This window comes from Etheostoma spectabile, chromosome 15 (assembly GCF_008692095.1).
Source record: "Etheostoma spectabile isolate EspeVRDwgs_2016 chromosome 15, UIUC_Espe_1.0, whole genome shotgun sequence".
Taxonomy (NCBI): Eukaryota; Metazoa; Chordata; class Actinopteri; order Perciformes; family Percidae; genus Etheostoma; species Etheostoma spectabile.
Window position 1 is genome coordinate 14,481,342 of NC_045747.1, and position 22,761 is coordinate 14,504,102.

General features: G+C 40.7%; 1 protein-coding gene across 2 annotated transcripts; it reads left to right on the plus strand.

Annotated features, from left to right (window-relative positions):
• The first annotated feature begins 1,481 nt into the window (after positions 1-1,481).
• Positions 1,482-22,396, plus strand: aclya (ATP citrate lyase a). 2 transcript variants are annotated; one of them, XM_032537766.1, is made up of 29 exons: positions 1,482-1,653; positions 3,686-3,865; positions 5,584-5,706; positions 7,338-7,400; positions 7,554-7,744; positions 11,213-11,292; positions 11,860-11,990; positions 12,707-12,825; positions 13,404-13,540; positions 13,628-13,689; positions 13,784-13,901; positions 14,010-14,164; positions 15,181-15,274; positions 15,732-15,873; positions 15,994-16,162; positions 16,248-16,352; positions 16,449-16,645; positions 16,724-16,805; positions 16,886-16,996; positions 17,094-17,221; positions 17,442-17,535; positions 17,959-18,113; positions 18,206-18,356; positions 18,442-18,585; positions 18,756-18,869; positions 18,983-19,065; positions 19,476-19,552; positions 19,661-19,764; positions 22,385-22,396. In XM_032537766.1, the coding sequence occupies exons 2-28, from the start codon at positions 3,707-3,709 to the stop codon at positions 19,753-19,755; spliced, it is 3,279 nt and encodes a 1,092-aa protein (XP_032393657.1). In that variant the 5' UTR covers positions 1,482-1,653; positions 3,686-3,706; the 3' UTR covers positions 19,756-19,764; positions 22,385-22,396. The 2 variants fall into 2 exon arrangements, with proteins under 2 accessions (XP_032393657.1, XP_032393656.1); XM_032537765.1 differs by lacking the exon at positions 22,385-22,396 and having other exon boundaries at positions 19,661-20,974.
• The last annotated feature ends 365 nt before the right edge of the window (positions 22,397-22,761 follow it).

The following is a 22,761-nucleotide window of genomic DNA, read 5'->3' on the forward strand; positions in this document are numbered from 1 at the left end:
CATCCCACAGTTTGCCCTTGCTTGATCTGACAGTAAAAATTCAAAATGTATAGTTGCCAAAAAACTGCTGATGGAGCAAGTGCTGAGCTGTAATCTCTACACTCAATTTCTGACCCATCACACACCCCTTATTTAATCAAGTTAGCATCCACAAATTCTATCACACTGCATGTGTGCTTTACAGAATGGTAATAAATCTTGCTACGTTACATTTGCGTCTTATCAGAGAGACGGCCACAGTTCCAACACAATCTACAACAAATACTGCTCCTGCTGTCTGAAAAGACACAAAGTGTTAGACATTGTATACTAAAGTTCATAAAAAAACTAATGAGAGAAGGACATGGAAGCCAATTTCAGAATTTGAAAAAAGTATTAGCATCAAATAAATACTTTAAAAAGTAAAAGTACTCATGTGTAAGGGATTAATAGTCCTTTTTAAATGTGGGCTACACCTGCACCCCTGTCAGATGAACCCCTTCATTGATCCCCAATGTGTTCCAAATGTAAAACACTTATTTATAATACAAAAATGGATATTGTTACTTTTTCACACAATTGAACTGTCAATATTTAGGTTGGTTTGGCCAGAAATCAGACCACAGTACTACTACTACTTGGATTAAAGCTGGATGGATGTTTCAACCATATCCATTACTTTTAGCTTGCTGTTTAAAGTGTTTAGTCTGTACTTTTATCTAGCCCTTTCAGCTACTTATGCAATATTCTAGCTGTTTATTTATATGATGTATTCATTCTTTTTAACTACTTGTTAGGTGTTACAGCAAAAAAAAATTATTATTTTTTTTAAATTCAAATCATAATCTCTATTTTTCTTTTAAATTATTTGAGTTGCTCCACATTCTTTCTAAATACCCCCTGACAACAGCAGAAGTATCGCCTGAGGCACAAGTAGGCCTACCCCTGTCTAGGAATTACAGAATGAACTGATCGTGTTCCAAATCGGGCTGAAAAAGAGACAAGTGTATTTACTCTCCACATAAACGAAAAACAACTGGTATTGATTTAGGTCACTTTTAGGTTAAGGACATGTACAAGACCATGAAGTGGTGCTCTACAGTCACATCAAAGTGCAGGTTGGTCCGTACTCAACTGGCACTGAGTGCTCAGTCATATTGTGTGCAATATGAAGTGATTCCCTCATTGGCTGCTATGCAGATAAAGAACAATATCAGCCAATCAACATCCGACCGTGTGTGTAATCAAACATGAAGTATGTGCTAACATAATTGTGACATTGGCGGATATATATATATATATATATATATATATATATATATATATATATATATATATATATATATATATATATATATATTTCCACCAATGCATAATCTTTCTTTCCCGTCGTCTTATTTGCCATTTGGACCTCTATTCGTGCGTGTGCTTCCTAATTTCCATATTTCCCAGTGTTCCTGAAGGCAACAATAGAGCATGGTGTGGAATGAACCAATCGGAAGCAAGGAAACATCAGGCAAGCCTATCGGCAGTTGGGCTACGAAGACAAAACTCCCAGGAAGCTCTCCGGTACCTCTGGTATCCACAGTCTGCAAGAGAGAAGCAACATTGCCGAGAAAATTCACATATACAACCGCAAAAGACTACTAGAACGGCCTAAAGAAGAAGAAAAAGGTAAACCACTCATTGTTTTTAAAATTAGCAAATATTTTACTGTGTCCCCTAACTCTCCCTGTCTCTTTTCTGTCTCTCACAAAAAAGTCGAACTGCTTAACGATAGTGAACTCATGTTAACGTTACACCTGCGCTCCTGCTAAATCCTGATGATCAAGGTTAATAGAATAATGTAATATAATGTAATATACTATAATAAGAAAGATTTCTTGGAATGGTGGTGTGGATTAGCAAACAAGTGCATTGCTGTCTAACCGGTTTGTAAATGAATGAGTCGTTGGCTGAAACCTTTCTCTCTAACCCTAACCCTTTGTAAAGTACTGACGGGGTTTGTGTTGTAACTTTCGTCATTTTTTTTACCTCCCTGGCCATCCATCACCCCATATTTTTTGAGATATAATGGTGCGTCATCATCAGTTATCTGTTATTGCTGATGTGAATCAGTGGTAATACCTCTGACAGGTCAGCTGTACAGAGAATGCGGATGATAAATGGACCCTGAGCTTTGGATAATGTTGGAACCGGCGCTGTGGTGACTCAGGGACGATGATCAGTGTAAAAGGTCCATGACAGTCCCATTAATCCATTTAAGAAATTGCTGCCAGGGCAGCAGTGTTGAGGAGGGTGTCCTATTTGAGCCAACATCAGGGCTTTCAGCTTCATGAACCACGTAGAAAACGTAGAGTTTGCTTTGATTTAGGAGAGATGGTATTTAGTATCAGATACAAATGTTATAATGGCACTGCAGTAAGTTTAAATTTGCCAGTACATTCAAACCTAAACACTTTGGACCAGGTCAGAAGCTGCATTTCTGAAGGATGTACAGTATATACATACGGATCAGACAAGGCAACAATGAGTAGCCAGATTTTAGGATGGAGTTTAATTTGAAAATGTAAAAAGAGAAGACAAACATCAGGGATAGGTTCAGTGAAGTAGCATTCTTACCGGCTGCACCATATATTTGCAAGTGATTTAGTTCTAAGTTACAACATCCAGTTTTTCTTGATCTTGGTCAATCACCAAAAAAGTTATTCCATGTTGCATCTTATGTGTCTCCTCTAGGAAGATAAAGGAGCCTCTGTTCTTTGTATAGATAGTATAAAGATTTATTCACATTTGCTTTTATGTGATAATTTATATGAAAGTTCTTGTAGGTGGAATTAACCTTTTACATGGCTTTGTTCTTAAACTAATAGCAGCTGTATTGGTGCGTCGTCGTTGGGAGAAATGATTGAATTTCACTGTTTTTAAAGTCCATCTCTGATGTTCTGTTGTGAGCTGTGCGTGTTGGTCCTGTTGGAGATGACCTAATGAGTGACGCTTGTGGCCAAAGTGTAAAGGTCACGAATCCTCCCTTTTGCAATAAAATGTATGGATGATATTACATGGTATTTTTATCGAATTTCTTGCCTTACTTCCGGCATATTCTTACATTCACGTGTTCACGAATTCATGCACTTCAAAAACGATGGCTTGTCTATGCTTGTCTATCTAATTGTTCCCATCAGACCATCAACCAGTAACTTCTGTAGATTATTTGCAGTTGTAGACTGGTGGTGAGAGTCCAGTTACTACACTCTGCACACGCTTATCATGTTGGATTTAGCTTCACTTTTCTGTGTCTTGCTGGGTTCAACAAACTAAAAAAATCTGACTGCAAGAGGACAGAAGGTCTGAATGTGCAGATTGTATGTAATCTAATTTTATAGCAGTCTTTCTTAATTCTGTGAAGTTCAACTGCATTATGCCAGACATTTTGTGTATAATACAAACTACAGTGCTGTCGTTCACCTGGCCACCAGACCATTTCTTGACCGTTCTCACAGCAGAGGATGCCAAACATGGTGTTTATGTTTTCCTTATTCATTAACATCTCGCAGGAATTCAGAAAGCAGTAAAAACCTCAACTCGTGTGCTCATTCCATATCTCTACCCATTGTCTATGCCTGCTTTTCTGTATTTATCCATCTTACTGCTCATCTGTGTATCCCCAATCCATCTCTCTCTGTCTGTCTACCCCTCCTTTTAGGCCAGTCTAACCTAAGCAGTCATGTCAGCCAAAGCCATCTCCGAGCAGACGGGAAAGGAGTTCCTCTACAAGCACATCTGCACATCGGCAGCTGTTCAGAACAGATTCCGCTATGCCAACGTTACTGCCGAGACCGACTTTGACCGACTGGCGCAAGATCACCCGTGGCTGCTCACAGAGGTAGAATAGAAGAATAGAATGCCTTTTATTGTCATTATACACAAGTGCAGTTCCTGTGCAATGAGATTGAAGCAACCCCTTTACAGTGTACCCAGTCATAAATGACAAAATTAGATTTAAAAGAATAAATTGTTAAGCTAGGGACCAATTTCTTGCACAAATAGTTCTCCAGGTGCAGGACAGTCGCAGTGCCCTGCTTTCAGATCAGATCTCACTGTTATTCATAGCGAAGCACTAGAAGATAGACGGGCTGTAATAGAAGTTAATTGAATAACTCTGTGACTCATCTTGAAGCAGAAGATGACATTCTCCCCTGTGTCTCCCTCCTGGATGAATGTTTTTATCTGGGAGGTACGAGGTGGGCAGATACAAGATATGTGCTGTGGTAGAATTGATTAGGAAATTGCATTAACTTCCACCCTCTGCCCTCTCTTTCTTTGCTCCCTGGCGAGCACCTAGATACTAATGGATCCACTGTCATAAAGCATTCTCTTTATCTGCCTTGCAAAAGAGGAAACAGGCTCAGTCAGTGGGGGTTGGATGTAATTTTGTATTTGCATCAGATGGGAGAGATTTGCTGATGAACCCAGATATCTCTGAATGATAACTAACAATATCAGTAAATATCTGCTGTCACATGTCGGAAAACAAAACAAACAAATTAAAAAAAATTTTGTCATGACAATTTTTCCTCACGCAATTTCCTAAAGCCAAAGTTGACAAGATCAAATTGCTTGTTTTGTCGGGACAAGAGTCCAAAACAATAGGTTGACTATAATGGAAAACTAGCAAACAAATATGATGATTGCACCTGATGAATTGTGGGTATTTTCGACTTGAACAATTCATCTTCAATCAAAATTGTTAAAGATTTATTTTGTAATCTGGATCGTTTCAACTCTAGTTGAATCGAAAGAAAGCCGTGAATGGCCTATGTGAAATGTCATTAATAGATTTTTACATTTTAATATTGGTTTAATTTAATTACCATGTTACTTTCAACAAATAAATATTCTGTCATGATGTGAATGCAACAGAGCAGCTTTAGAAATCATCTCTATAAACACCTTTAGGATTTTTCCAGATTTACTCCCTTGAAATATATTCAGAACACAGATCTGCAATCTCAAAAATGAAAATATCTGTTAAAGAGCTCATATTATGCTCATTTCCACTTTCCTAATTGTATTTTTATACAATTGAGGTTATATCAGAATAATTTTATGTGGTTTAATTTTCAAAAAACACCATATATTTGTTATACTGTACATTCCTGCAGCTCCTCTTTTCACCCTGTGTGTTGAGCTCTCTGTTTTAGCTACACAGTGAGGCATCTCACTTCTGTCCTATCTTTGTTGGGGGTCGCACATGCGAAGTAGCTAGGTTAGGACTACTAGCCAGTCAGAACCAGATATATGAGGACGTCCAATGCTAGTAGCTAGATGGGCATTATAATGTGTGTTACAAAGTGATGCATGTTGTCACGGAAGTGAAGGCTGGACTACAATAGAGCTGTTTGTGAGCAGTGTTTTCTGTTGGAGATGGTAAGTCCCTTTGGGGTGGACTTTGTTTTTTTCACTTTGTAAACCTATAACTTGCACTAAAAAGATTTATAACAATAATAAAGGAAAGGGATAAAGCCAAAAAGCATATTAAGACTAAAGGTAGGTACCTTATGGTCTTGCTAAAATGTACCATTATGTATCTTCCTCCTCCAGAGGCTGGTGGTGAAGCCGGACCAGCTGATCAAGAGGCGAGGGAAGCTGGGCCTGGTCGGCGTCAACCTGGACCTGAAGGGCGTCCGAGAGTGGCTGAAGTCCCGCTTCATGAAAGAGACGACAGTACGTCATCCACCCTCTCTGCTGTTTATCAGCTGATTGCCTTCCCCCATCCCCTTTACACCCCTTCGATCAATATTATCCCAGAGCTTTATTCCTACCTTCCCTCTATTGCCCTTTCCTTCACCCCCACTTACCTGTTCTGCACTGATAATATTTGGTTTGGTTTGCCTGATGTGTATTTCCCTGAACAGCTGCCCAGTTGCTGAGGGGTTTAGAATCAGTCCTCTGGTACTAAATCAGTCCAGTCAGCTGAAGCGCTAGTGGATATACACTCAGTCCATGTATCCACTCAGCATAAGCACGGTACAGAGATGCATCACTGTGCCACTGAGATGTTGCTTTGCCTCATAAACCAAGAAGCCATTTACGGAGAGACTAGGCTGGTTCATAAAGCATTGAGTGTCAGTGTTTGTTGTAGCACTGAGAATGTGTAGATATATCTCTTCACAGCTGCTGCTGCTGGTGGTGGCAGTACATAGGAATACATAATGTTACTGCGGGCAGTGTTTCAGCTTGTACGTTGTCGAGAATAGAGTTAAAGTAATTACGCAGATAAATTACCATCAGAGGCACAGTATTTTGTGGACAAACACAAAACACACTATTTTTTGTTATATCTCTGGTGCCTTGAAATGTGTGAGGTGAGAAAGCTGCATTCTAGCATGTTTGCACTTGCATAGAAGTGTCTTATCTGACTGCTGATTACTGCTAGTCTACTTCTTATTTTGTTCAGCTGGCCTCTGAGCTTATCTTAGAGAAATCATCAGAGTAGTTCTGTTTAGAAAAACAAGTCAGGCAGCTGTGAAAAACGTCAGCCACTTACGCTTTACATTTCCTTTTCCCCTCCTTTCGTCCATGTGTTATTCACAAGTTGCTCAATGCTATTCTATGCCGCAGTTGCCTACAATGCTTCACTTTATTAAATGAGTAGTTCATATTTTGTATAATTATGTTACCATAAGTGGTTCGGTTGAATCATTCATACACAAATTGCAGTCACAATTGGCTATCTTTGAATGGCTTTCTTTTTCCTCTTTGTGGCAGGAATGGAGGTGTCAGTTCATCTATCTGAATTGGCTAGAGCCCCTTGTGGGTTTTTTCAATCAGATAGGCTTTCTTTTTCTGTTCACCTGTCACCATTATCCTTTTTATTTCCACACTTCAAAATGGCAACTCCCTCTCTGCCCTTTTTATTATTGTGTTCTGTTCTCTCTGGCTGGCTGCTCTCAGCTGGTCCCTGGTTACTTTATGCCTTATGGCCTTTAACAGAGGAAGGATGGCAGCCTCACCAAATGAGCTATGGCTGTGTTAGCGAGGCTTGGCAGAGAGTAATACATGACCTTTTCGTTCTTCTACTTCTCAACCTGTCTCATTTTCTTTTGAAACGGTAATTGACTTACATATTTAATCATTTGGATTTAATATACCTTTTGTCCCCTCCTCCCACCAGTCCATGAAAGAATGTCTGAAAATATGTGTTGGGACTGATGCAATAATATGGAAACGCCCACAATCTATAGACCTGTGGGATCCTGTAATCTCTTTTTTTTTTTTAACCCATGGGAGTTAATGCTAATACATTGTCTACTTAGCATTTCACTTCTTAAGGCAATTATTTTGTTTACCCTCAGGTGGGAAAAGCCAAGGGAGTTCTCAAGAACTTCCTCATCGAGCCATTTGTCCCCCATAAACAGGTAAAGCATTTGTTACATATCTATCGTCTCATCATGCCTTATTTATACGGCACCACTACTACAAGGAGACTCTAGAAGCAGTGATAATGCAAAATGTACTGTAAAGAAACATTTTAACTGACGTCCGTGTCATTTTAACGGCCCATTGGTCAGGAAGAGGAGTTCTACGTGTGCATTTACGCCACCCGCGAGGGCGACTATGTGCTGTTTCACCACGAGGGAGGGGTGGATGTGGGAGATGTGGATGCCAAGGCCAAAAAGCTGCTAATTGGGGTGGATGAAAAGATCAGTGAAGACTCTGTGAAGAAAGAGCTGTTGACTCACGTCCCCAAAGACAAGAAAGGGTAAGTTAGATGGAGGAGAAAAAAAAAAGTGTTCGTAGTGCATGCAAAACTTAAACATTGTGTTAAAGAGTAAAAAATACTGTGAGTGGACACAGTATTGACAATATAATACATGTAGAATTGAATGCAATTGGATCGAAGAAAGTTTATAGTGGGTCTGTGTTAGCGATTTATTTATTCAACACTGGTAATTTTCGGTGCTATAGCTTGTGTTTGTGTTGCCTCAACATTGCTAAGGTGGAGATCGGTTTCAGTAAGAGCTCTGTGATAATGTTTCCAATTAAAATTACATTTCATAAGCTTAATAATTAATAGAATTATTTTCTTTTTCAAATGATTGATTGCACCTGGTGCATATTTAGCTTTTGGTAGAATGTTGCTACCCATGCAGAAGTCATATTATAGCATCTCAGTGTATATTCATATACCCCGAATTAGCTGGTAATTGTTGAAGTTCATACGTGCAAGCCGTTTAGATAGATAGATAGATAGATAGGATAGATAGATGTTATTTGATCCCACAAAAGAAAAATGGGAAATTCCTGTGTAACAGCAGCAAAAATCAGTCACAAAGCACAAATATAAGTGTAAATGAAATACTTGGAAAAATATACATACATACAATATACATGAAAATAATACGAATAATAAAAAGAACAAATATTGAATATGTACAGGATGGGGGAACAAAATGTGCAACTGCTTAAATAATATGCTAAAATGTAAATTTAAATAAACCAAATGTCCAGGTTGCATTAGTGCAGTAGTGGGTGTCCAAAGTCTCATTACCACCCAGTGATGACGTGTTAAAAAGTGTTATTGTTTGTGGAATGAATGATTTCCTGTAGGGTCCGTGCGGCATCGAAGCTGTCGGAGCCTCTTAGAGAAGCTGCTCTCTGTTGGACCAGTGTGGGGTGGAGAGGATGATCAGGGTTATCCATGATAGATAACAGTTTGTTCAGCGACCTCCTCCTCTCCACCAAGCTTCAAATGTGTCCAGTTTGCAGCGATCACGGAGCCAGCCTTCCTGATCAGTTTGTTCAGTCTGTTTTTATCGTGGCTCGATGCTGCTGCCCAGCAGATGACGGAGGAGAACAGAGCGCGGCACAACGACTGGTAGAAGATTCCAACATCCTGCTGCACACGTTGAAGGATCTCAGCTTCTCAGGAAATGAGTCTGCTCATCCTTCTTGTAAACAGCAGTGCTGTGACCTTCAGTTCAGCTGCTGTCGATGTTGACACCCCGGTATCGTACTTCCTACACCAGTCCACGTCACTTCCCAGGATGCAAAGGGGCTGCGGAGCCGTTCCGCTGGGAATGCATGATTTCCATTCCAAACTGATTATCAAATGACAAATAAAAGGTATTTTATTTTGAAGCAGTAACTCTGTGCTCTCAAAACAATTAGCACCCTTCAAGATTTTTAGATACGCTTCACTACCAATGTATTTGGGTAGCTAGCCTACTGATACTAAAAAAGAAGAAGATCCAAAAATAATGCCCAGAAAATAAGATGGCCACACAAATGAAATGAGAGAAAGCACTTTGATATTGGCAGTAAATGTGGGGGGAGCAGGTGGAGATGAGCGGAGGATTTCCATTAGGCGAATGACAAACTCTCCTCTGCTTCGCCTTGCTTCGTACAGCCTCCACCCCCACCCTTTAAAACTACAGCCACATTCAGAGCACGTCCGTTTATTTTGATGGGTGCGATACATCTCTCCGGCAGTCTTCTGGAGATGGCAGATTCTGGCCAGACTCACTGTCTTGGCTGACATTGAAGAAGCTGCCCCAGATATCACTCTGCCAACCCCAGCTCACCCCATACACGTTTCTCCTCGCACTTTGGATTAAAAACAAAAGTGGCGCTTGGTCAGTTTTCCTGCCCTCCAATCAAAAGCAGACGTAGGAAGCTGAGTCACGCAGGGATTTGGTCATAGTTTTCGCCCACAGGCCTGCCGGAGTCCTGACAACAAGCTGACATGGGTACAAAGGATCAGAGCTGCCGGCACACTTGACAGGCAGGAGAGCAAAATACAGCCTCCCCCCACCTCCCCCATCAACCCCCTCTCCTCACTGCTCCGTTTTGACATGTTAAGGAAGAGGTAAATTAGATTGTTTCTTCTCTAACACAGCTAATTTACAGGTGGACGGTCTCAGTTTCCTGTCCAGTTCAACCTTAACAATTTGTCAACAATATTGCCTGTAGTTGTCATGGTTTGAATTATGTGGAAATTAGATGATATAAATATAATGTAATTACTAATCTATAATAATGTATGATGGCCATGCAATACTCATTTTCAGGTTCATAATTGTATTTAGTAGGGCTGTAACAATACACCAAACCCATAATTTGGTTGATATCACGAATGTTTATATATTTTGAAGATATTTTTATTAAATGACATGTTGAAATACCTGCATAAACTGAACACCAAAGAACAATACTAACTATGCAAATTATTAACAACATAACTAAGTAAAATAAATAAATAACCAAAGCTATAACACTTCTGTTTTCTTTGTAATAAAATATTGTTGAAAAACAAACAGAACTAAATTCCATTGTAGAGATGATTCGAGCATGTTAAAAATACTTCTTCAATCAAGTTCTCTTTTACAAAGTCAATTAAACGGCTACTGTTTCACAGTCCTGTGCAGGGTCCAAAATTAACACTCGCCAAATGTGTGCGCGGGCCGACACGCAAGCGCATTAACACTGGCGCACACACCAGCCAACTACCTTATTGATTGCTAGCGTTTAACTCAGCCTTCCAAAAGAAAGCACAGGAAACTTGAGTTTCAGTTCACCTGTCCGGGAGGCTCTGACACTCTGACTTTCCACACTCCGTGTCCACGGACAGCTGTAGGCTTGTACCGGTGTTGATGTTTTTTTGCATTGTCGGACACACGCAGCCACTCTCCTGAAACCCCTTGGGGGACTGACACAGTGGCCCCCGGCGTGCACCGTATGTCCGAGCCCGTCTCCACCGCTTCCACCTGCGGGTTGTCAGCTGTGTGTCTGCCTGGTATATTATGTTTGCAATTAATCAATTGCTTTGTCCACAAAATATCAAATAGTGACAAAATGCATGCATCACTGTTTCCCAGTGCTGTTTTGTCTGAACAACAGCCCAAAACCTAAAGAGATTCAATTCCTCACAAGAGACTCAGAATATATTCACATTTAAGAGGCCAATGCCAACAAGTGTTACTTTTGCTTGAAAAGTGACTCAAATGAATAGTGAATTATCAAAATAGTTACAAATTGATCTTCTGTCGATTGATTTATCAACTTATTATTTTATTATTATTTATATTAAAATTAATATTTTAATTTAATGTGAAGGAAAAAAAAAACTCATTTAAATTGTAACATGATTAGTTTTACATCCGCTGTCAATTCTGGTGCTGCAGCAACAGATCCAAAGATGTTTCCTGTGTTGAATGTTGTCTCTCTGCAGGGCCCTGGCCAGTTTCGTTGTTGGGCTCTTCAACCTGTATGAGGATCTGTTCTTCACATACCTGGAGATCAACCCACTAGGTAGGTTGTTTTTTTGTTCACTTTTCTTAAATCCCTAGTACACTGTTTTATGTCTGAACAAACAGTCATGATGGCACACACATTTTATTCCAACGCAGATTCATAAATATGTTATCCGATTATGAAATTGGAAAGGGGACATCAAAAGGAAATCGGAGATGAAAACATCAATGCATAATAAAACATGATCTTAAAACCAAGAGGCAGAAGTTTATTCTGCCCCGTTTTTTACACTGAGGGAGGAAACCATTAAATAATTCATGCACTTCCTGTTTGATGGAGGCAGCGTGTATTTATTATGTAGTAATTGGGCACAAGTACGTGCCCTCTGGCAGCTGTTTTTGTTGATGTAGCAGGGCTGCTGAGACCGGCTGTCCCTGCTTTGATTTCATACAACCTCCTCCCCGTCTTCCCTTTCCCTCCACCTCCTGCAGGGACAGCAGGAAGGTTGTGGTCACCTGCGCCCAGTGTATGGGCCTCTCAGGATAACATAATGAAACTCAGTGGGTAGGTGGAAACCTTGAAGGAGTGTAGATCACAATGCTTTTTTTCACCCTCTTCTCTCAGTGGTCACAAAAGATGGAGTTTACGTGCTGGACATGGCAGCCAAGATTGATGCCACAGCTGACTATATCTGCAAGGCCAAGTGGGGTGACGTGGAGTTCCCTCCACCCTTCGGCAGGGAGGCCTATCCAGAGGTGAGGGAGGAATGGAAAGACAGATCTAGCAATCCACCAGATTCCAATCTGTCAGCATTATATACCTCCAAAGAGGGAAATATGTTGATGTCATTTACTATACTTTAATGAGATGTATGAGATGCTTTATTAGAACAGATCTGAGTTTGTTTTTGATTGTCTTGTAAAACCTCTGTGTCTACTATTGAAAAATGTGATCTAAATCACCTGCACGACAGAACTCAATAATATGCATACAGGATTTGTTTTCTATGTTTGGCTAATGTGCGTAGGAGCTGGTTTGAGATGTACTGTCTGTGTACCAGACGGGCTAGTCTAATTGGCTGCTGTGAGTCTAGAGTGGAGATGAGGGACAGCGGGTGCCTTTTGATTTTTTTTTTTTTTTTTTACACTCAGCCACCAGCTGTGGCCCTAACAGTCACAAACAACCACTGATGCACATCACATCCACTCTCACTCTTAACCATTTCCTCAATATTGAAAAACGAATAGCTCTTTAAAAATCAATGCAAGCACAGGAATAATTGTGGCCAAATGGAGAGGTGCTTGAGCAAGTCCTGCTCTGATTTAAGGCCGCAATCTCTCTCTCACTCCACACACACACACACACACACACACACACACACACACACACACACATACACACACCTGCTTCAGTAGCATTCATATAACCTGTCTCTCACCTCTTCATTGACTGTTTTCTTTAACTTTTGCAGGAGGCCTACATTGCCGACCTTGATGCCAAGAGTGGTGCCAGCCTCAAACTGACCCTGCTCAACCCTCGTGGCAGGATCTGGACCATGGTGGCAGGAGGAGGGGCCTCAGTGGTGTACAGGTACCCAGTCACAGTGCCAGATCAGGACTAGATAAATCAAAGCCTGAATAAATAAGATGCCAGTAGCAATGGATCTTTAAATAATTTAACTTGATGTTTTCTTTTGGTTGCTTAAATTGTCCCCCGACTTTATCGTCATTACATGATTACACTAAACATAAGTGATTTTAGCTTTAGGTGTGTATGCCAGTAATGCAGCAGTGAGACGGATGGTGCAGCAGCTCAGACTCTGCCTGTTCAGCTGTCTACTAAATTGGATTCTTAGATGTTGACATTTTAGTGAGAGTCTGGAGGAATGATTGGTGTCTCCCTGGCTCTCTCGTCTGTCGGAGGTGCAAAGCGTGACATGTACATCAGCCATGACTAATTATACCCTCGGGGCACACTGCAGTTGTTGTGTCTGTTTGCAGTGCATTATTAATTCAGAGCAGGTGAAAAAGTGCATTTAATGTTAAGTGCAAGTTAAGCCGCTGATTTTCTTAAAATATTGGGATAACTGTCCCAGCATAGAAGACACACAGCTGTTGTTGCTGTTGCTTTTTTCCTCTGTGTGGGTGACTAATATAAAACTCTCCTAGTGACACAATCTGTGACCTGGGTGGCGTTAACGAGCTTGCCAATTATGGAGAGTATTCAGGAGCACCAAGCGAACAGCAGACCTATGACTACGCCAAGACTATTCTGTCTCTGATGACCAGAGAAAAGCACCCTGACGGTAGGAAAACAGCTCTGTCGAAACTTTCTTTTTACTCTAAAGTGTTTTTTTTATATATAAAAATTATGTTTCTATATCGTTTTCCAGGAAAGGTTTTGATCATCGGGGGAAGCATTGCGAACTTCACAAATGTTGCTGCAACATTTAAGGTAAAGTATCGCCCTGCCTTTGGTTTATGTAGGGGCCTTAATATTACTTACTCAATATCAAGTTATTCACTGAGCAGATCCTTGTCTTTGCTAGGGGATTGTTCGGGCCATCAGGGACTATCAGGTGCCACTGAAGGAGCATGAGGTCACCATATTTGTCCGTCGTGGAGGCCCCAACTACCAGGAAGGTCTCAGAGTGATGGGAGAAGTCGGTATGATGTACTTTACACTGATTAATGTTATTTTGAATGCCTTTTTATCTGCAAGCAACTGCTGATTTCATACATCACATTTAATTTGCTTCTGCCTACTCTCCTCAGGCAAGACAACTGGGATCCCCATCCATGTCTTTGGCACAGAAACTCACATGACTGCCATTGTTGGCATGGCACTGGGCCACCGGCCAATCCCCAACCAGCCTCCTGTTGCAGCCCACACTGCCAACTTCCTTCTCAACTCCAGCGGCAGCACATCGGTATGACACATACTGACTCCACGGAGACAAATAGGCTGTCATGATGTGGTGTCGGCTCACTGTGCAGTGAATGTTCATTCTCAACTCCACCAATGGTGCTGTGCAGTTTAGTGACAGAGTGAGCAGAAGACTTGCATGCCACAACCTCTGTTTCAGTTAATGTCTTGTCCTTTTAGTGAACCAGATTGTAAGAAGCCCAATAGCTCTTTTGTATAAGAGCATTGCGGAGCATTGTGTGCTGCACTCACTCAAATACTTGTGGCCTCAGTCGGTAACGCACTGCAGCCGCCCCGAGGCAGCCATTAGGGCTGTACAGTGTGTAGGCTTTCAGAAAAAGTGAGTGTGCCTGCACACGTGTGCATATACTTGCATTTATTTGCTTCAAATGAAGAGGTGGATATAAAAATCACATGGACAAATAAAACATTATACTTGCATAGTACAGATAAAGTAAGACTATTACAAAAGTCATAAAAAGTATGCATTTTTTTATTATGAAATTATATTACCAGATTTTGTTAATGCTTTCGTTTAAGAATAGAATGAAAGTTTCAACTCAAAAGCATAAAGCACTTACAGCCAAAGCTGTACTTGTGTGGCCGGTGGCATGACAAATCAAGAACACTAAGACTCACTGTGACAACCTACGCAGGTATTTTCTTATAAAAAAACCTGAAGTTTTAAGGCTACCCTGCTCCTTCATCAAGCTTATACAAACAGGGTTCGTACAAAGTCTTGAACGTTTGGAGATGCTTAAAGGTTAAAGTTAGGAATAGGTTTGACTTTGAATATACTCCTTGAAAAAAATGCTTAATTTTCAATTTAATCTGGTGGTTCATCTTCATAATCACTCATGTAGACCAAAACCTTTTGTATTTGAAATGATAAAGTCAAAGTGCTTGAATTTGACTCTTATGAAGCTGTACAACCCTGTATAAAGGATTGCCGTTTTGCCAGTTTTTACAGTTAAAGCAGATCATTTAACAAAAGAGATGAATCTTCGTTTTCATTTCCAGACCCCAGTATCCAGCAGAACTGCTTCTTTCTCTGAAAACAGAGCCAGACTTGAGGGCTCACCAGCCAAGAAGGTCAAAACTGGAGCTCCCATTGGTAAAACACACACACACACACACACACACACACACACACACACACACACATTGCCCTGGGAAATCTTTATACTGTGAATGCTAAGGCTTTGATGTGTTTTCATGCATGGGTCCACCGCAGGGCAGCATGATAGGTGGACGCCTTGTGACCATACATGGTTGAGTTTAGGTATTATAGCTCCCCCTTTGGACAACAGGAGGACTCTGCAATCCAAACTCACTAAAATTGAAGTTCAGTGTATTTACTGTAACAATGTTAAAAAAGATAAATCAGTAACTTAACTCGGTTTATAATGCCAGAATCCTGAACCAGTTTTTTCTGTCTACTGTATTTATCTTATTGACATTGACGCCCGAAAAAGGCCTCATTGACCGCTGGTAATCCTCATGTCAGTGGTGATACACATTTTATTATTTTTATTATTTTTAACTTCATTCAATGTTTTTCCTCCCCCTAGTTAAGGCAACTAACCTCTTCAGCAAACACACCAAGTCTATAGTGTGGGGCATGCAGACCCGGGCAGTACAGGGTATGCTGGACTTTGACTATGTCTGCTCCAGAGATGAGCCATCTGTTGCTGCCATGGTCTACCCATTCACGTAAGTGTATTCTGTCCTTCTTCTTTAGTTTGTTTACTTTGTTCTGATGTTATAGCTCTCATTTCATAATAAATATTTTAATGTTTTGATAAATGTATATTCTGTATGGCTGCCTTTCAGTGGAGACCACAAACAGAAGTACTATTGGGGCCATAAAGAGATCCTCATCCCTGTCTATAAGAACATGAGTGACGCCATGAAGAAGCACCCAGATGTGGACGTACTCATCAACTTTGCCTCTTTGCGTTCAGCCTTTGATAGCACCATGGAGACCATGCAGTACCCACAGGTAAATCCACCATCATCCTGCACCATCTGCAAGGTACTTAACAGCAGAGGAATAAAGTTGAGCCTTTCTATTCATTTGCTTTCAGATTCACACCATTGCCATCATTGCTGAGGGAATCCCTGAAGCCCATACCAGGAAGATCATCAAGGTTGCTGATGAGAAGGGTGTTACAATCATTGGACCAGCAACCGTTAGTCTCGCTTCACTTCTCATTAAATTTGTAGCGATTTGACTGTTCTTTTATCTGAGCAAACCAGCAAATCTCTGCATCTGTGTTTTTGTCCAGGTTGGAGGAATTAAGCCAGGCTGTTTCAAGATCGGGAACACAGGAGGCATGCTGGATAACATCCTCGCCTCCAAGCTCTATCGCCCAGGCAGTGTGGCCTACGTGTCTCGCTCAGGTGGCATGTCCAATGAACTCAACAACATAATCTCGCGCACCACTGACGGTGTTTTTGAAGGTGTGGCCATTGGAGGGGACAGGTATGTAAATGTCCTTTTATCTGCGGTATGTAAGCATGTGGGTTTGACTTGGCCTTTTAATTATGGTCTTTTCTGCAGATACCCAGGCTCTGTGTTTACTGACCATGTGCTGCGCTACCAAGACACTCCTGGAGTAAAAATGATTGTTGTACTGGGAGAGGTGAGGAACAAATCTACACACACTGGTGCCTGCAGCTTTATTGATTTTCTAAATCCTGAATCTGTCTCTGCCTTCCGCAGATCGGCGGCACAGAGGAGTACAAGATCTGCGAGGCTATCAAACAGGGCAGGATCACAAAGCCAGTGGTGTGCTGGTGTATTGGCACCTGTGCTACCATGTTCTCCTCAGAGGTGAGAGGGCAGGTGTAGAGTCTGGTGCATTGCACAATGAGAGATTTTTAATAAAATATCTGACTCATGTTGAACCTTTTGTCCCCTCCCTCCTCAGGTTCAGTTTGGCCATGCAGGAGCTTGTGCCAGCCAGGCCTCTGAGACAGCAGTAGCTAAGAACATGGCTCTGAAAGAGGCTGGTGCCTTCGTCCCCAAGAGCTTTGATGAGCTGGGAGAGATCATCAAGTCAGTGCATGTTGTCATATTCCTTCCTTCAGTTCAACATGTTCAGATAACTATACCATGTGACAAAAAGGATTTATTCTTTTATAATGCTGCTTGTACTGACTTTTGTACTTATCTATCTCTGCTGTTGTCTTTGCTGTTGCAAACCGCAATTTCCCCACTGTGGGACAATATTATCTTATCTATAATGATCACTGAGTTTTCTGTCTCATCCATGCAGTTCTGTTTATGATGACCTTGTTGCCAGAGGAGTTATCCAGCCAGCTGAAGAGATGCCTCCTCCCACTGTCCCGATGGATTACTCTTGGGCACGAGTGAGTAAGCCTGTGAACAGTATGAATCAAGCTCCTGGCTATCAGATAAGGGCAAAACAAAACTGAAATAAGTGATATTGTGATATAAGACAGATGGATCACAGCAAATACAGTACATGCAGTAAAGTTGAGTTTATTGATATGGAAAAAAAAAAAAAAATCACAATATTTTTGTCCAAATACATCAATGTCGATATTGTTTAGTAGTAGTTTTTTTTAGGGTTAACTATTGGTGCTTTCACAAAATACTTTAACAATGAGATGAGTTTTGAGGAGTCAACATAACGGCATATCAGGATATTGCAATATCCAAAATTTAAGACTATATCTAGCCTCATATGTTGACGTTGATTTAATATCAATTGCCCAGCCCTTCAGTAAAGTTTTTTTTTTTTTTTTCTTCCTTTTTTACTTGCCCTGCAGGAGCTGGGTCTGATCCGTAAGCCTGCTTCCTTCATGACCAGCATCTGTGACGAGAGGGGTCAGGAGCTCATCTACGCAGGCATGCCCATCACTGAGGTCTTCAAGTCGGAAATAGGCCTGGGAGGAACTCTAGGGCTTCTCTGGTTCCAGAGGAGGTCGGCCTTTAAACCTCTTAACCCAGGAGCTGTGATAAACTACATCCTTGTACCAGATAACCATTGTTTTTTTTTACCCCTTCTGTGTGCAGGTTGCCGAGGTATGCCTGCCAGTTCATTGAGATGTGCCTGATGGTGACCGCTGATCATGGCCCTGCTGTTTCCGGTGCCCACAACACAATTGTCTGTGCTCGAGCTGGCAAAGATCTCATCTCCAGCCTCACCTCTGGCCTTCTCACCATTGTAAGAGCCTTAGCCTGTGATTCATGTACTTGATTTACTGACCTGCAAAAAGTCCACCGTGAGCATGTGTTTTTCCTTTTTTTAGGGCGACCGCTTTGGAGGTGCTCTGGATGCTGCAGCAAAGCAGTTCAGCAAGGCTTTTGACAGCAGCATGCTGCCCATGGAGTTTGTCAACAAGATGAAGAAGGATGGCAAGCTGATCATGGGCATTGGACACAGAGTCAAGTCGGTGAGTACCACGGGTCTCCAGCATGTGTGTATCCAGCGAGGACACAGCAGCCGAATGATCTTTTAAATCAGTTTTTCAATAACACAGGGCTGTGCTACACTGCTAAAATATAACATAAATGACAAATCCTAAAGATAGAGGAAAACCAGATTGATTGAATGCTTCCCCAGATTAACAATCCAGACATGAGAGTCCAGATCTTGAAGGACTTTGTGAAGCAGCACTTCCCCTCCACCCAGCTGCTGGACTACGCTCTAGATGTAGAGAAGATCACCACATCCAAAGTAAGATTTATCACTTCATCCTGCCATTCACAGCCTTTAGTAAACAGTGACGTGCTCCATTTTTTTAAATGACATGATCCTCTTTTCCCGGGGTGTTGATTTTGTTGTATTAGAAACCCAATTTAATCCTGAATGTGGACGGCTTCATTGGTGTGGCCTTTGTGGATTTGCTCAGGACTTGTGGTGGCTTTACACGGTGAGCCAATAAATACCGTCCATCTTTACAATGTCTTTGTACAGTTTACACCTTGTTTCACAGACCTTTTTACTATGATATATAATAAACAACTCAGATCTTTGTTTTCATGCTTCTACTCCATAATGCCTTGCAGTAATTTAGAGCCAAACATACGTAAGTGTAGTCATTTATGCATTAATATAATAAATAGGTGGACTGAAATGCTGGGACTACAAGGAATCATTGCATTGTTTTTGTCCATACTAAAAATTACCACTTAATGCCAACAAATTTTAGATTGTTTGCCTGCACTTCAGTCATTGTCAATATGTCTGTGTTTAGGTACAATATAAGTAATATATGGTCTACATTGTGTGCATCTTTTTAAATTCATCTCTTATCCTTGTTGTCCATCATGCCCACCACAGGGATGAAGCTGATGAGTTTGTGGAAATTGGAGCTTTGAATGGCATCTTTGTCCTGGGACGTAGCATGGGATTTATTGGTGAGTCATTTCTGTGTGTTGATGACATACTGCTACGGTAAAGTATGCAAGATTGCAAGCACTTCTACCTTGTATGACAATCAATCCTTCCTCTTCGTATCTCCTCAGGACACTACCTGGACCAGAAGAGGCTGAAGCAGGGTCTGTATCGCCACCCCTGGGATGACATCTCCTATGTGCTCCCAGAACATATGTCCATGTGATCAGAGAGTGTCAGCCTTCTGTCCCTGAAATCCCCTCACCCCAGCCGTCATTTCCTCACACAAACTGTGATCTGTCACCCAGAAACAGTGGCGTAATGTAGGGAACATGTTACTATTAATATAGCTGTAAATTGCAAACATTAAAAAGAAAAAGACAATGTTTTTAGTTTTGAAAAAGCTGTCAATGCTGCAGTTCTGTGAATATAAGTAAAACGTGCTAAACTGTGAAGCTCCGGTAAAACAATGTTGGGGTCTGACTGAGAGAGATTTAAAGATAAATTGGATGAAGTACAGATGAGGGAGTAAAAGTGGATAATTCAACAACTGACCACCACCACTCTCATGGCTAGTGAAGTCCCGTTATGTATCCCAGTATATCATTGTTGTATTAACCTAGCATGTATCACAGACTTTTGTGTCACTCTGCAGCTCTCTTCATTGCACCACTTGAGAATCATGAGCTTGCTAGGAGTGAACATAGTGCAATAATGCCTATAATATGAGAACATACTGTAGAACAGAGCTTTATTTATGTATAGGTGTATTCAAAGTGGAAATCAAATGGTACAATAATGTAATAGTTTTGATTATATTTACTGCTTTTGATACACAAGTGAATGCAGTCTGCTTACTGTGGAAAAAGGGACCATTTTATGAGTAATTCCTGAAACGTGCTGCTGTTCACAGGAAATATTCTCTCTCACCAAGTGGAAAGCTTTTTTAACATGGATGCACTAATCCCATAACAATAACATGAATTATTATTACAATATTTCTGTGTCAGCACTATAAGACGGCAAATAATTTTAGCAGTTAAATGCAATGATATATTAAATATCTTAACATATTTTTTTTACATGAATGTCTAAACGTGTATTGTGAATTTAGTCAGTTAGACTAGATTTTAATGTACATCACATGGCCAATATTGAACATGTTGCTCCATCTATTACTCACTGACTTTTTTGTTTGAATAAAAAACAAATGATAGGATACATTTTCCCCACAATTTGAGGTCCAAAAGAAAATGTGTGGCAACCATCACTAAAGTCATCTATTATGTGAATGTTACAAAATTAGAAAAGTTCTCCGGATAACCAGAAGCCTTCCCAGTGTTGTCACAATGCTTATTACTCAATGTGAACTGAACGTGCCTCTGTACTTATTTGTTGTGCGTTGAAAACTGTGTAATTGGGTAAAATAAAATGCAATTAATGTTTTGCAATGTGTATGTGCAGTTACCTTGTAACTATATAGTCAATGTCTGCCTGGATTTAACTGTTTAAGTGCTATGTCAGGGTTAGGTTAATTATTTGATTTCCCTTTTGAGATCTACAAGTCTGCACACCCTTCCTCAATTTAGACTAACTCCACCTTTTTAAAAAGGTAAGCATGCTTTATGCAAACTTTATGAAGTGTAAAAGTGCAATAGAATCCTTGACCATGCAGAAATGTAAATGTATTTTTCCATTTTAACGTTTGAAACAGATAATGTTTGCATTCCATGTAGGTGTGCCAGATCACGCTCAATTGTGCACCTGGCTCACTTCCTTAATACTAGCACACCTAATCAAAGAGCCACCAGTGTTGCTATTAATTACACCTGGGATTTCTCTGCCTCGTATCTGGAAAACATATAGCAGTGATTAAAACACGAGTCTGTACACACTAAGTTATACAGAATGAGGCTGTGCATTTATTGCTTGAGTGGTTCTGCCTTCCCTGAGTCAGCAGAGCAACGTACATCCGTGTTGGTGCAAGTTTCTCACCATGTGTAAAGCTCAGTTTAGCACTGGGAACCAGCCTCTGACGTCAAAGACGCGGTTACGCCTTTCACCCACTGCGCATGTCAGTGAAGCTGTCTGTGTTTACGAAGATGAAGTTGGTTCCGTATTCGTCGTTTCCCAACGCTTCAAGCACTTTGACACAAGAAAGGCACGCGCTTATTGTTTATAAATACTATGTAAAATAAAACTGTAGACACTCTGCATAGTTATTCCGTTATTATTATGTACATCTAGCTCTTAATGTGCCTTTAATAATCGCTGTGTTGTCTATCACTAATGTAAAATGTACCTTTTGGTACATTTTTCTAAAATTACATTAAAGTAGGAATCCAAGGCGACTTTAGCCTAGGCTTCAAGTGCCCATATTATTTCTGGGATTTGGGGTGTTATTTTGTGTCTATGGCGCTTCCAAACGCGTAAAAACTTGGAGAAAAAAAACCTATCCGTGCTGTTTTGAGTGAGATACAGGTTCCTGAATGTCCTCTGCCTTCAGTCTGTGAGCTGTTCAAAATTTGCACGGCTTTCTACGTCACTAGCCAAGACGAGGAGGCAAACCGTAGCACATGCTAGCGCTAGCATGCTAGCTCATTCTCAATGGCAAAACACTGCCACAACACACACTAGTTCACCATAATCTACAAAAGAACTACTTCCATGTCCCTGTTCTGCAGGTATTCTACAAGTAAAACCCTTGTTTAGAAGAAGTCTCCCAGCTAATCCTGCCTTGTAGGCTACTGACCAAAGTTGGAGAACGTTATTTAGCTGATGTGATCTTACCTAGCTACTGCGCATGTGCGACTCCCAACAAAGATAGTGTAGAAGTAAAATGTCTCACTCTGTAGCTAAAACAGAGACCTAAACACGCAGGGTGAAAAGAGGATCTGCAGCCACGTGCGGTGCAGAACAACAAAAATATGGTGTTTTTTGAAAATGAAACCATGTAAATCTATTCTGGTACAACCTCAAAATACAATTATGAACCTGAAAATTAGCATAATATGTTCAATTTAAGCAACACTGTTCCACTGGCGCTGTTGCCTTGGAAATAACATCCAATCTCTGAATATGAAAAAACAGGCCTTTTAGCTAATGATTTTAATTTTTGTTAAATGAAATGACAATAAAATCTAAGCATATTTTAAATTTCTCTCACCCCCCTTTTGACCATGAAAAGGAAAAAACGCTTGTACTTTAATTTTAAAATTTAAATGTAGTGTTT

Excerpts from the sequence above, each read along its gene's own strand:
- aclya (XM_032537766.1), top strand. The coding sequence starts at position 3,707 with ATGTCAGCCAAAGCCATCTCCGAGCAGACGGGAAAGGAGTTCCTCTAC. Across the intron at positions 7,745-11,212 it reads GTCCCCAAAGACAAGAAAGG|GGCCCTGGCCAGTTTCGTTG; the intron begins GTAAGTTAGATG and ends GTCTCTCTGCAG. Across the intron at positions 19,553-19,660 it reads ACGTAGCATGGGATTTATTG|GACACTACCTGGACCAGAAG; the intron begins GTGAGTCATTTC and ends GTATCTCCTCAG.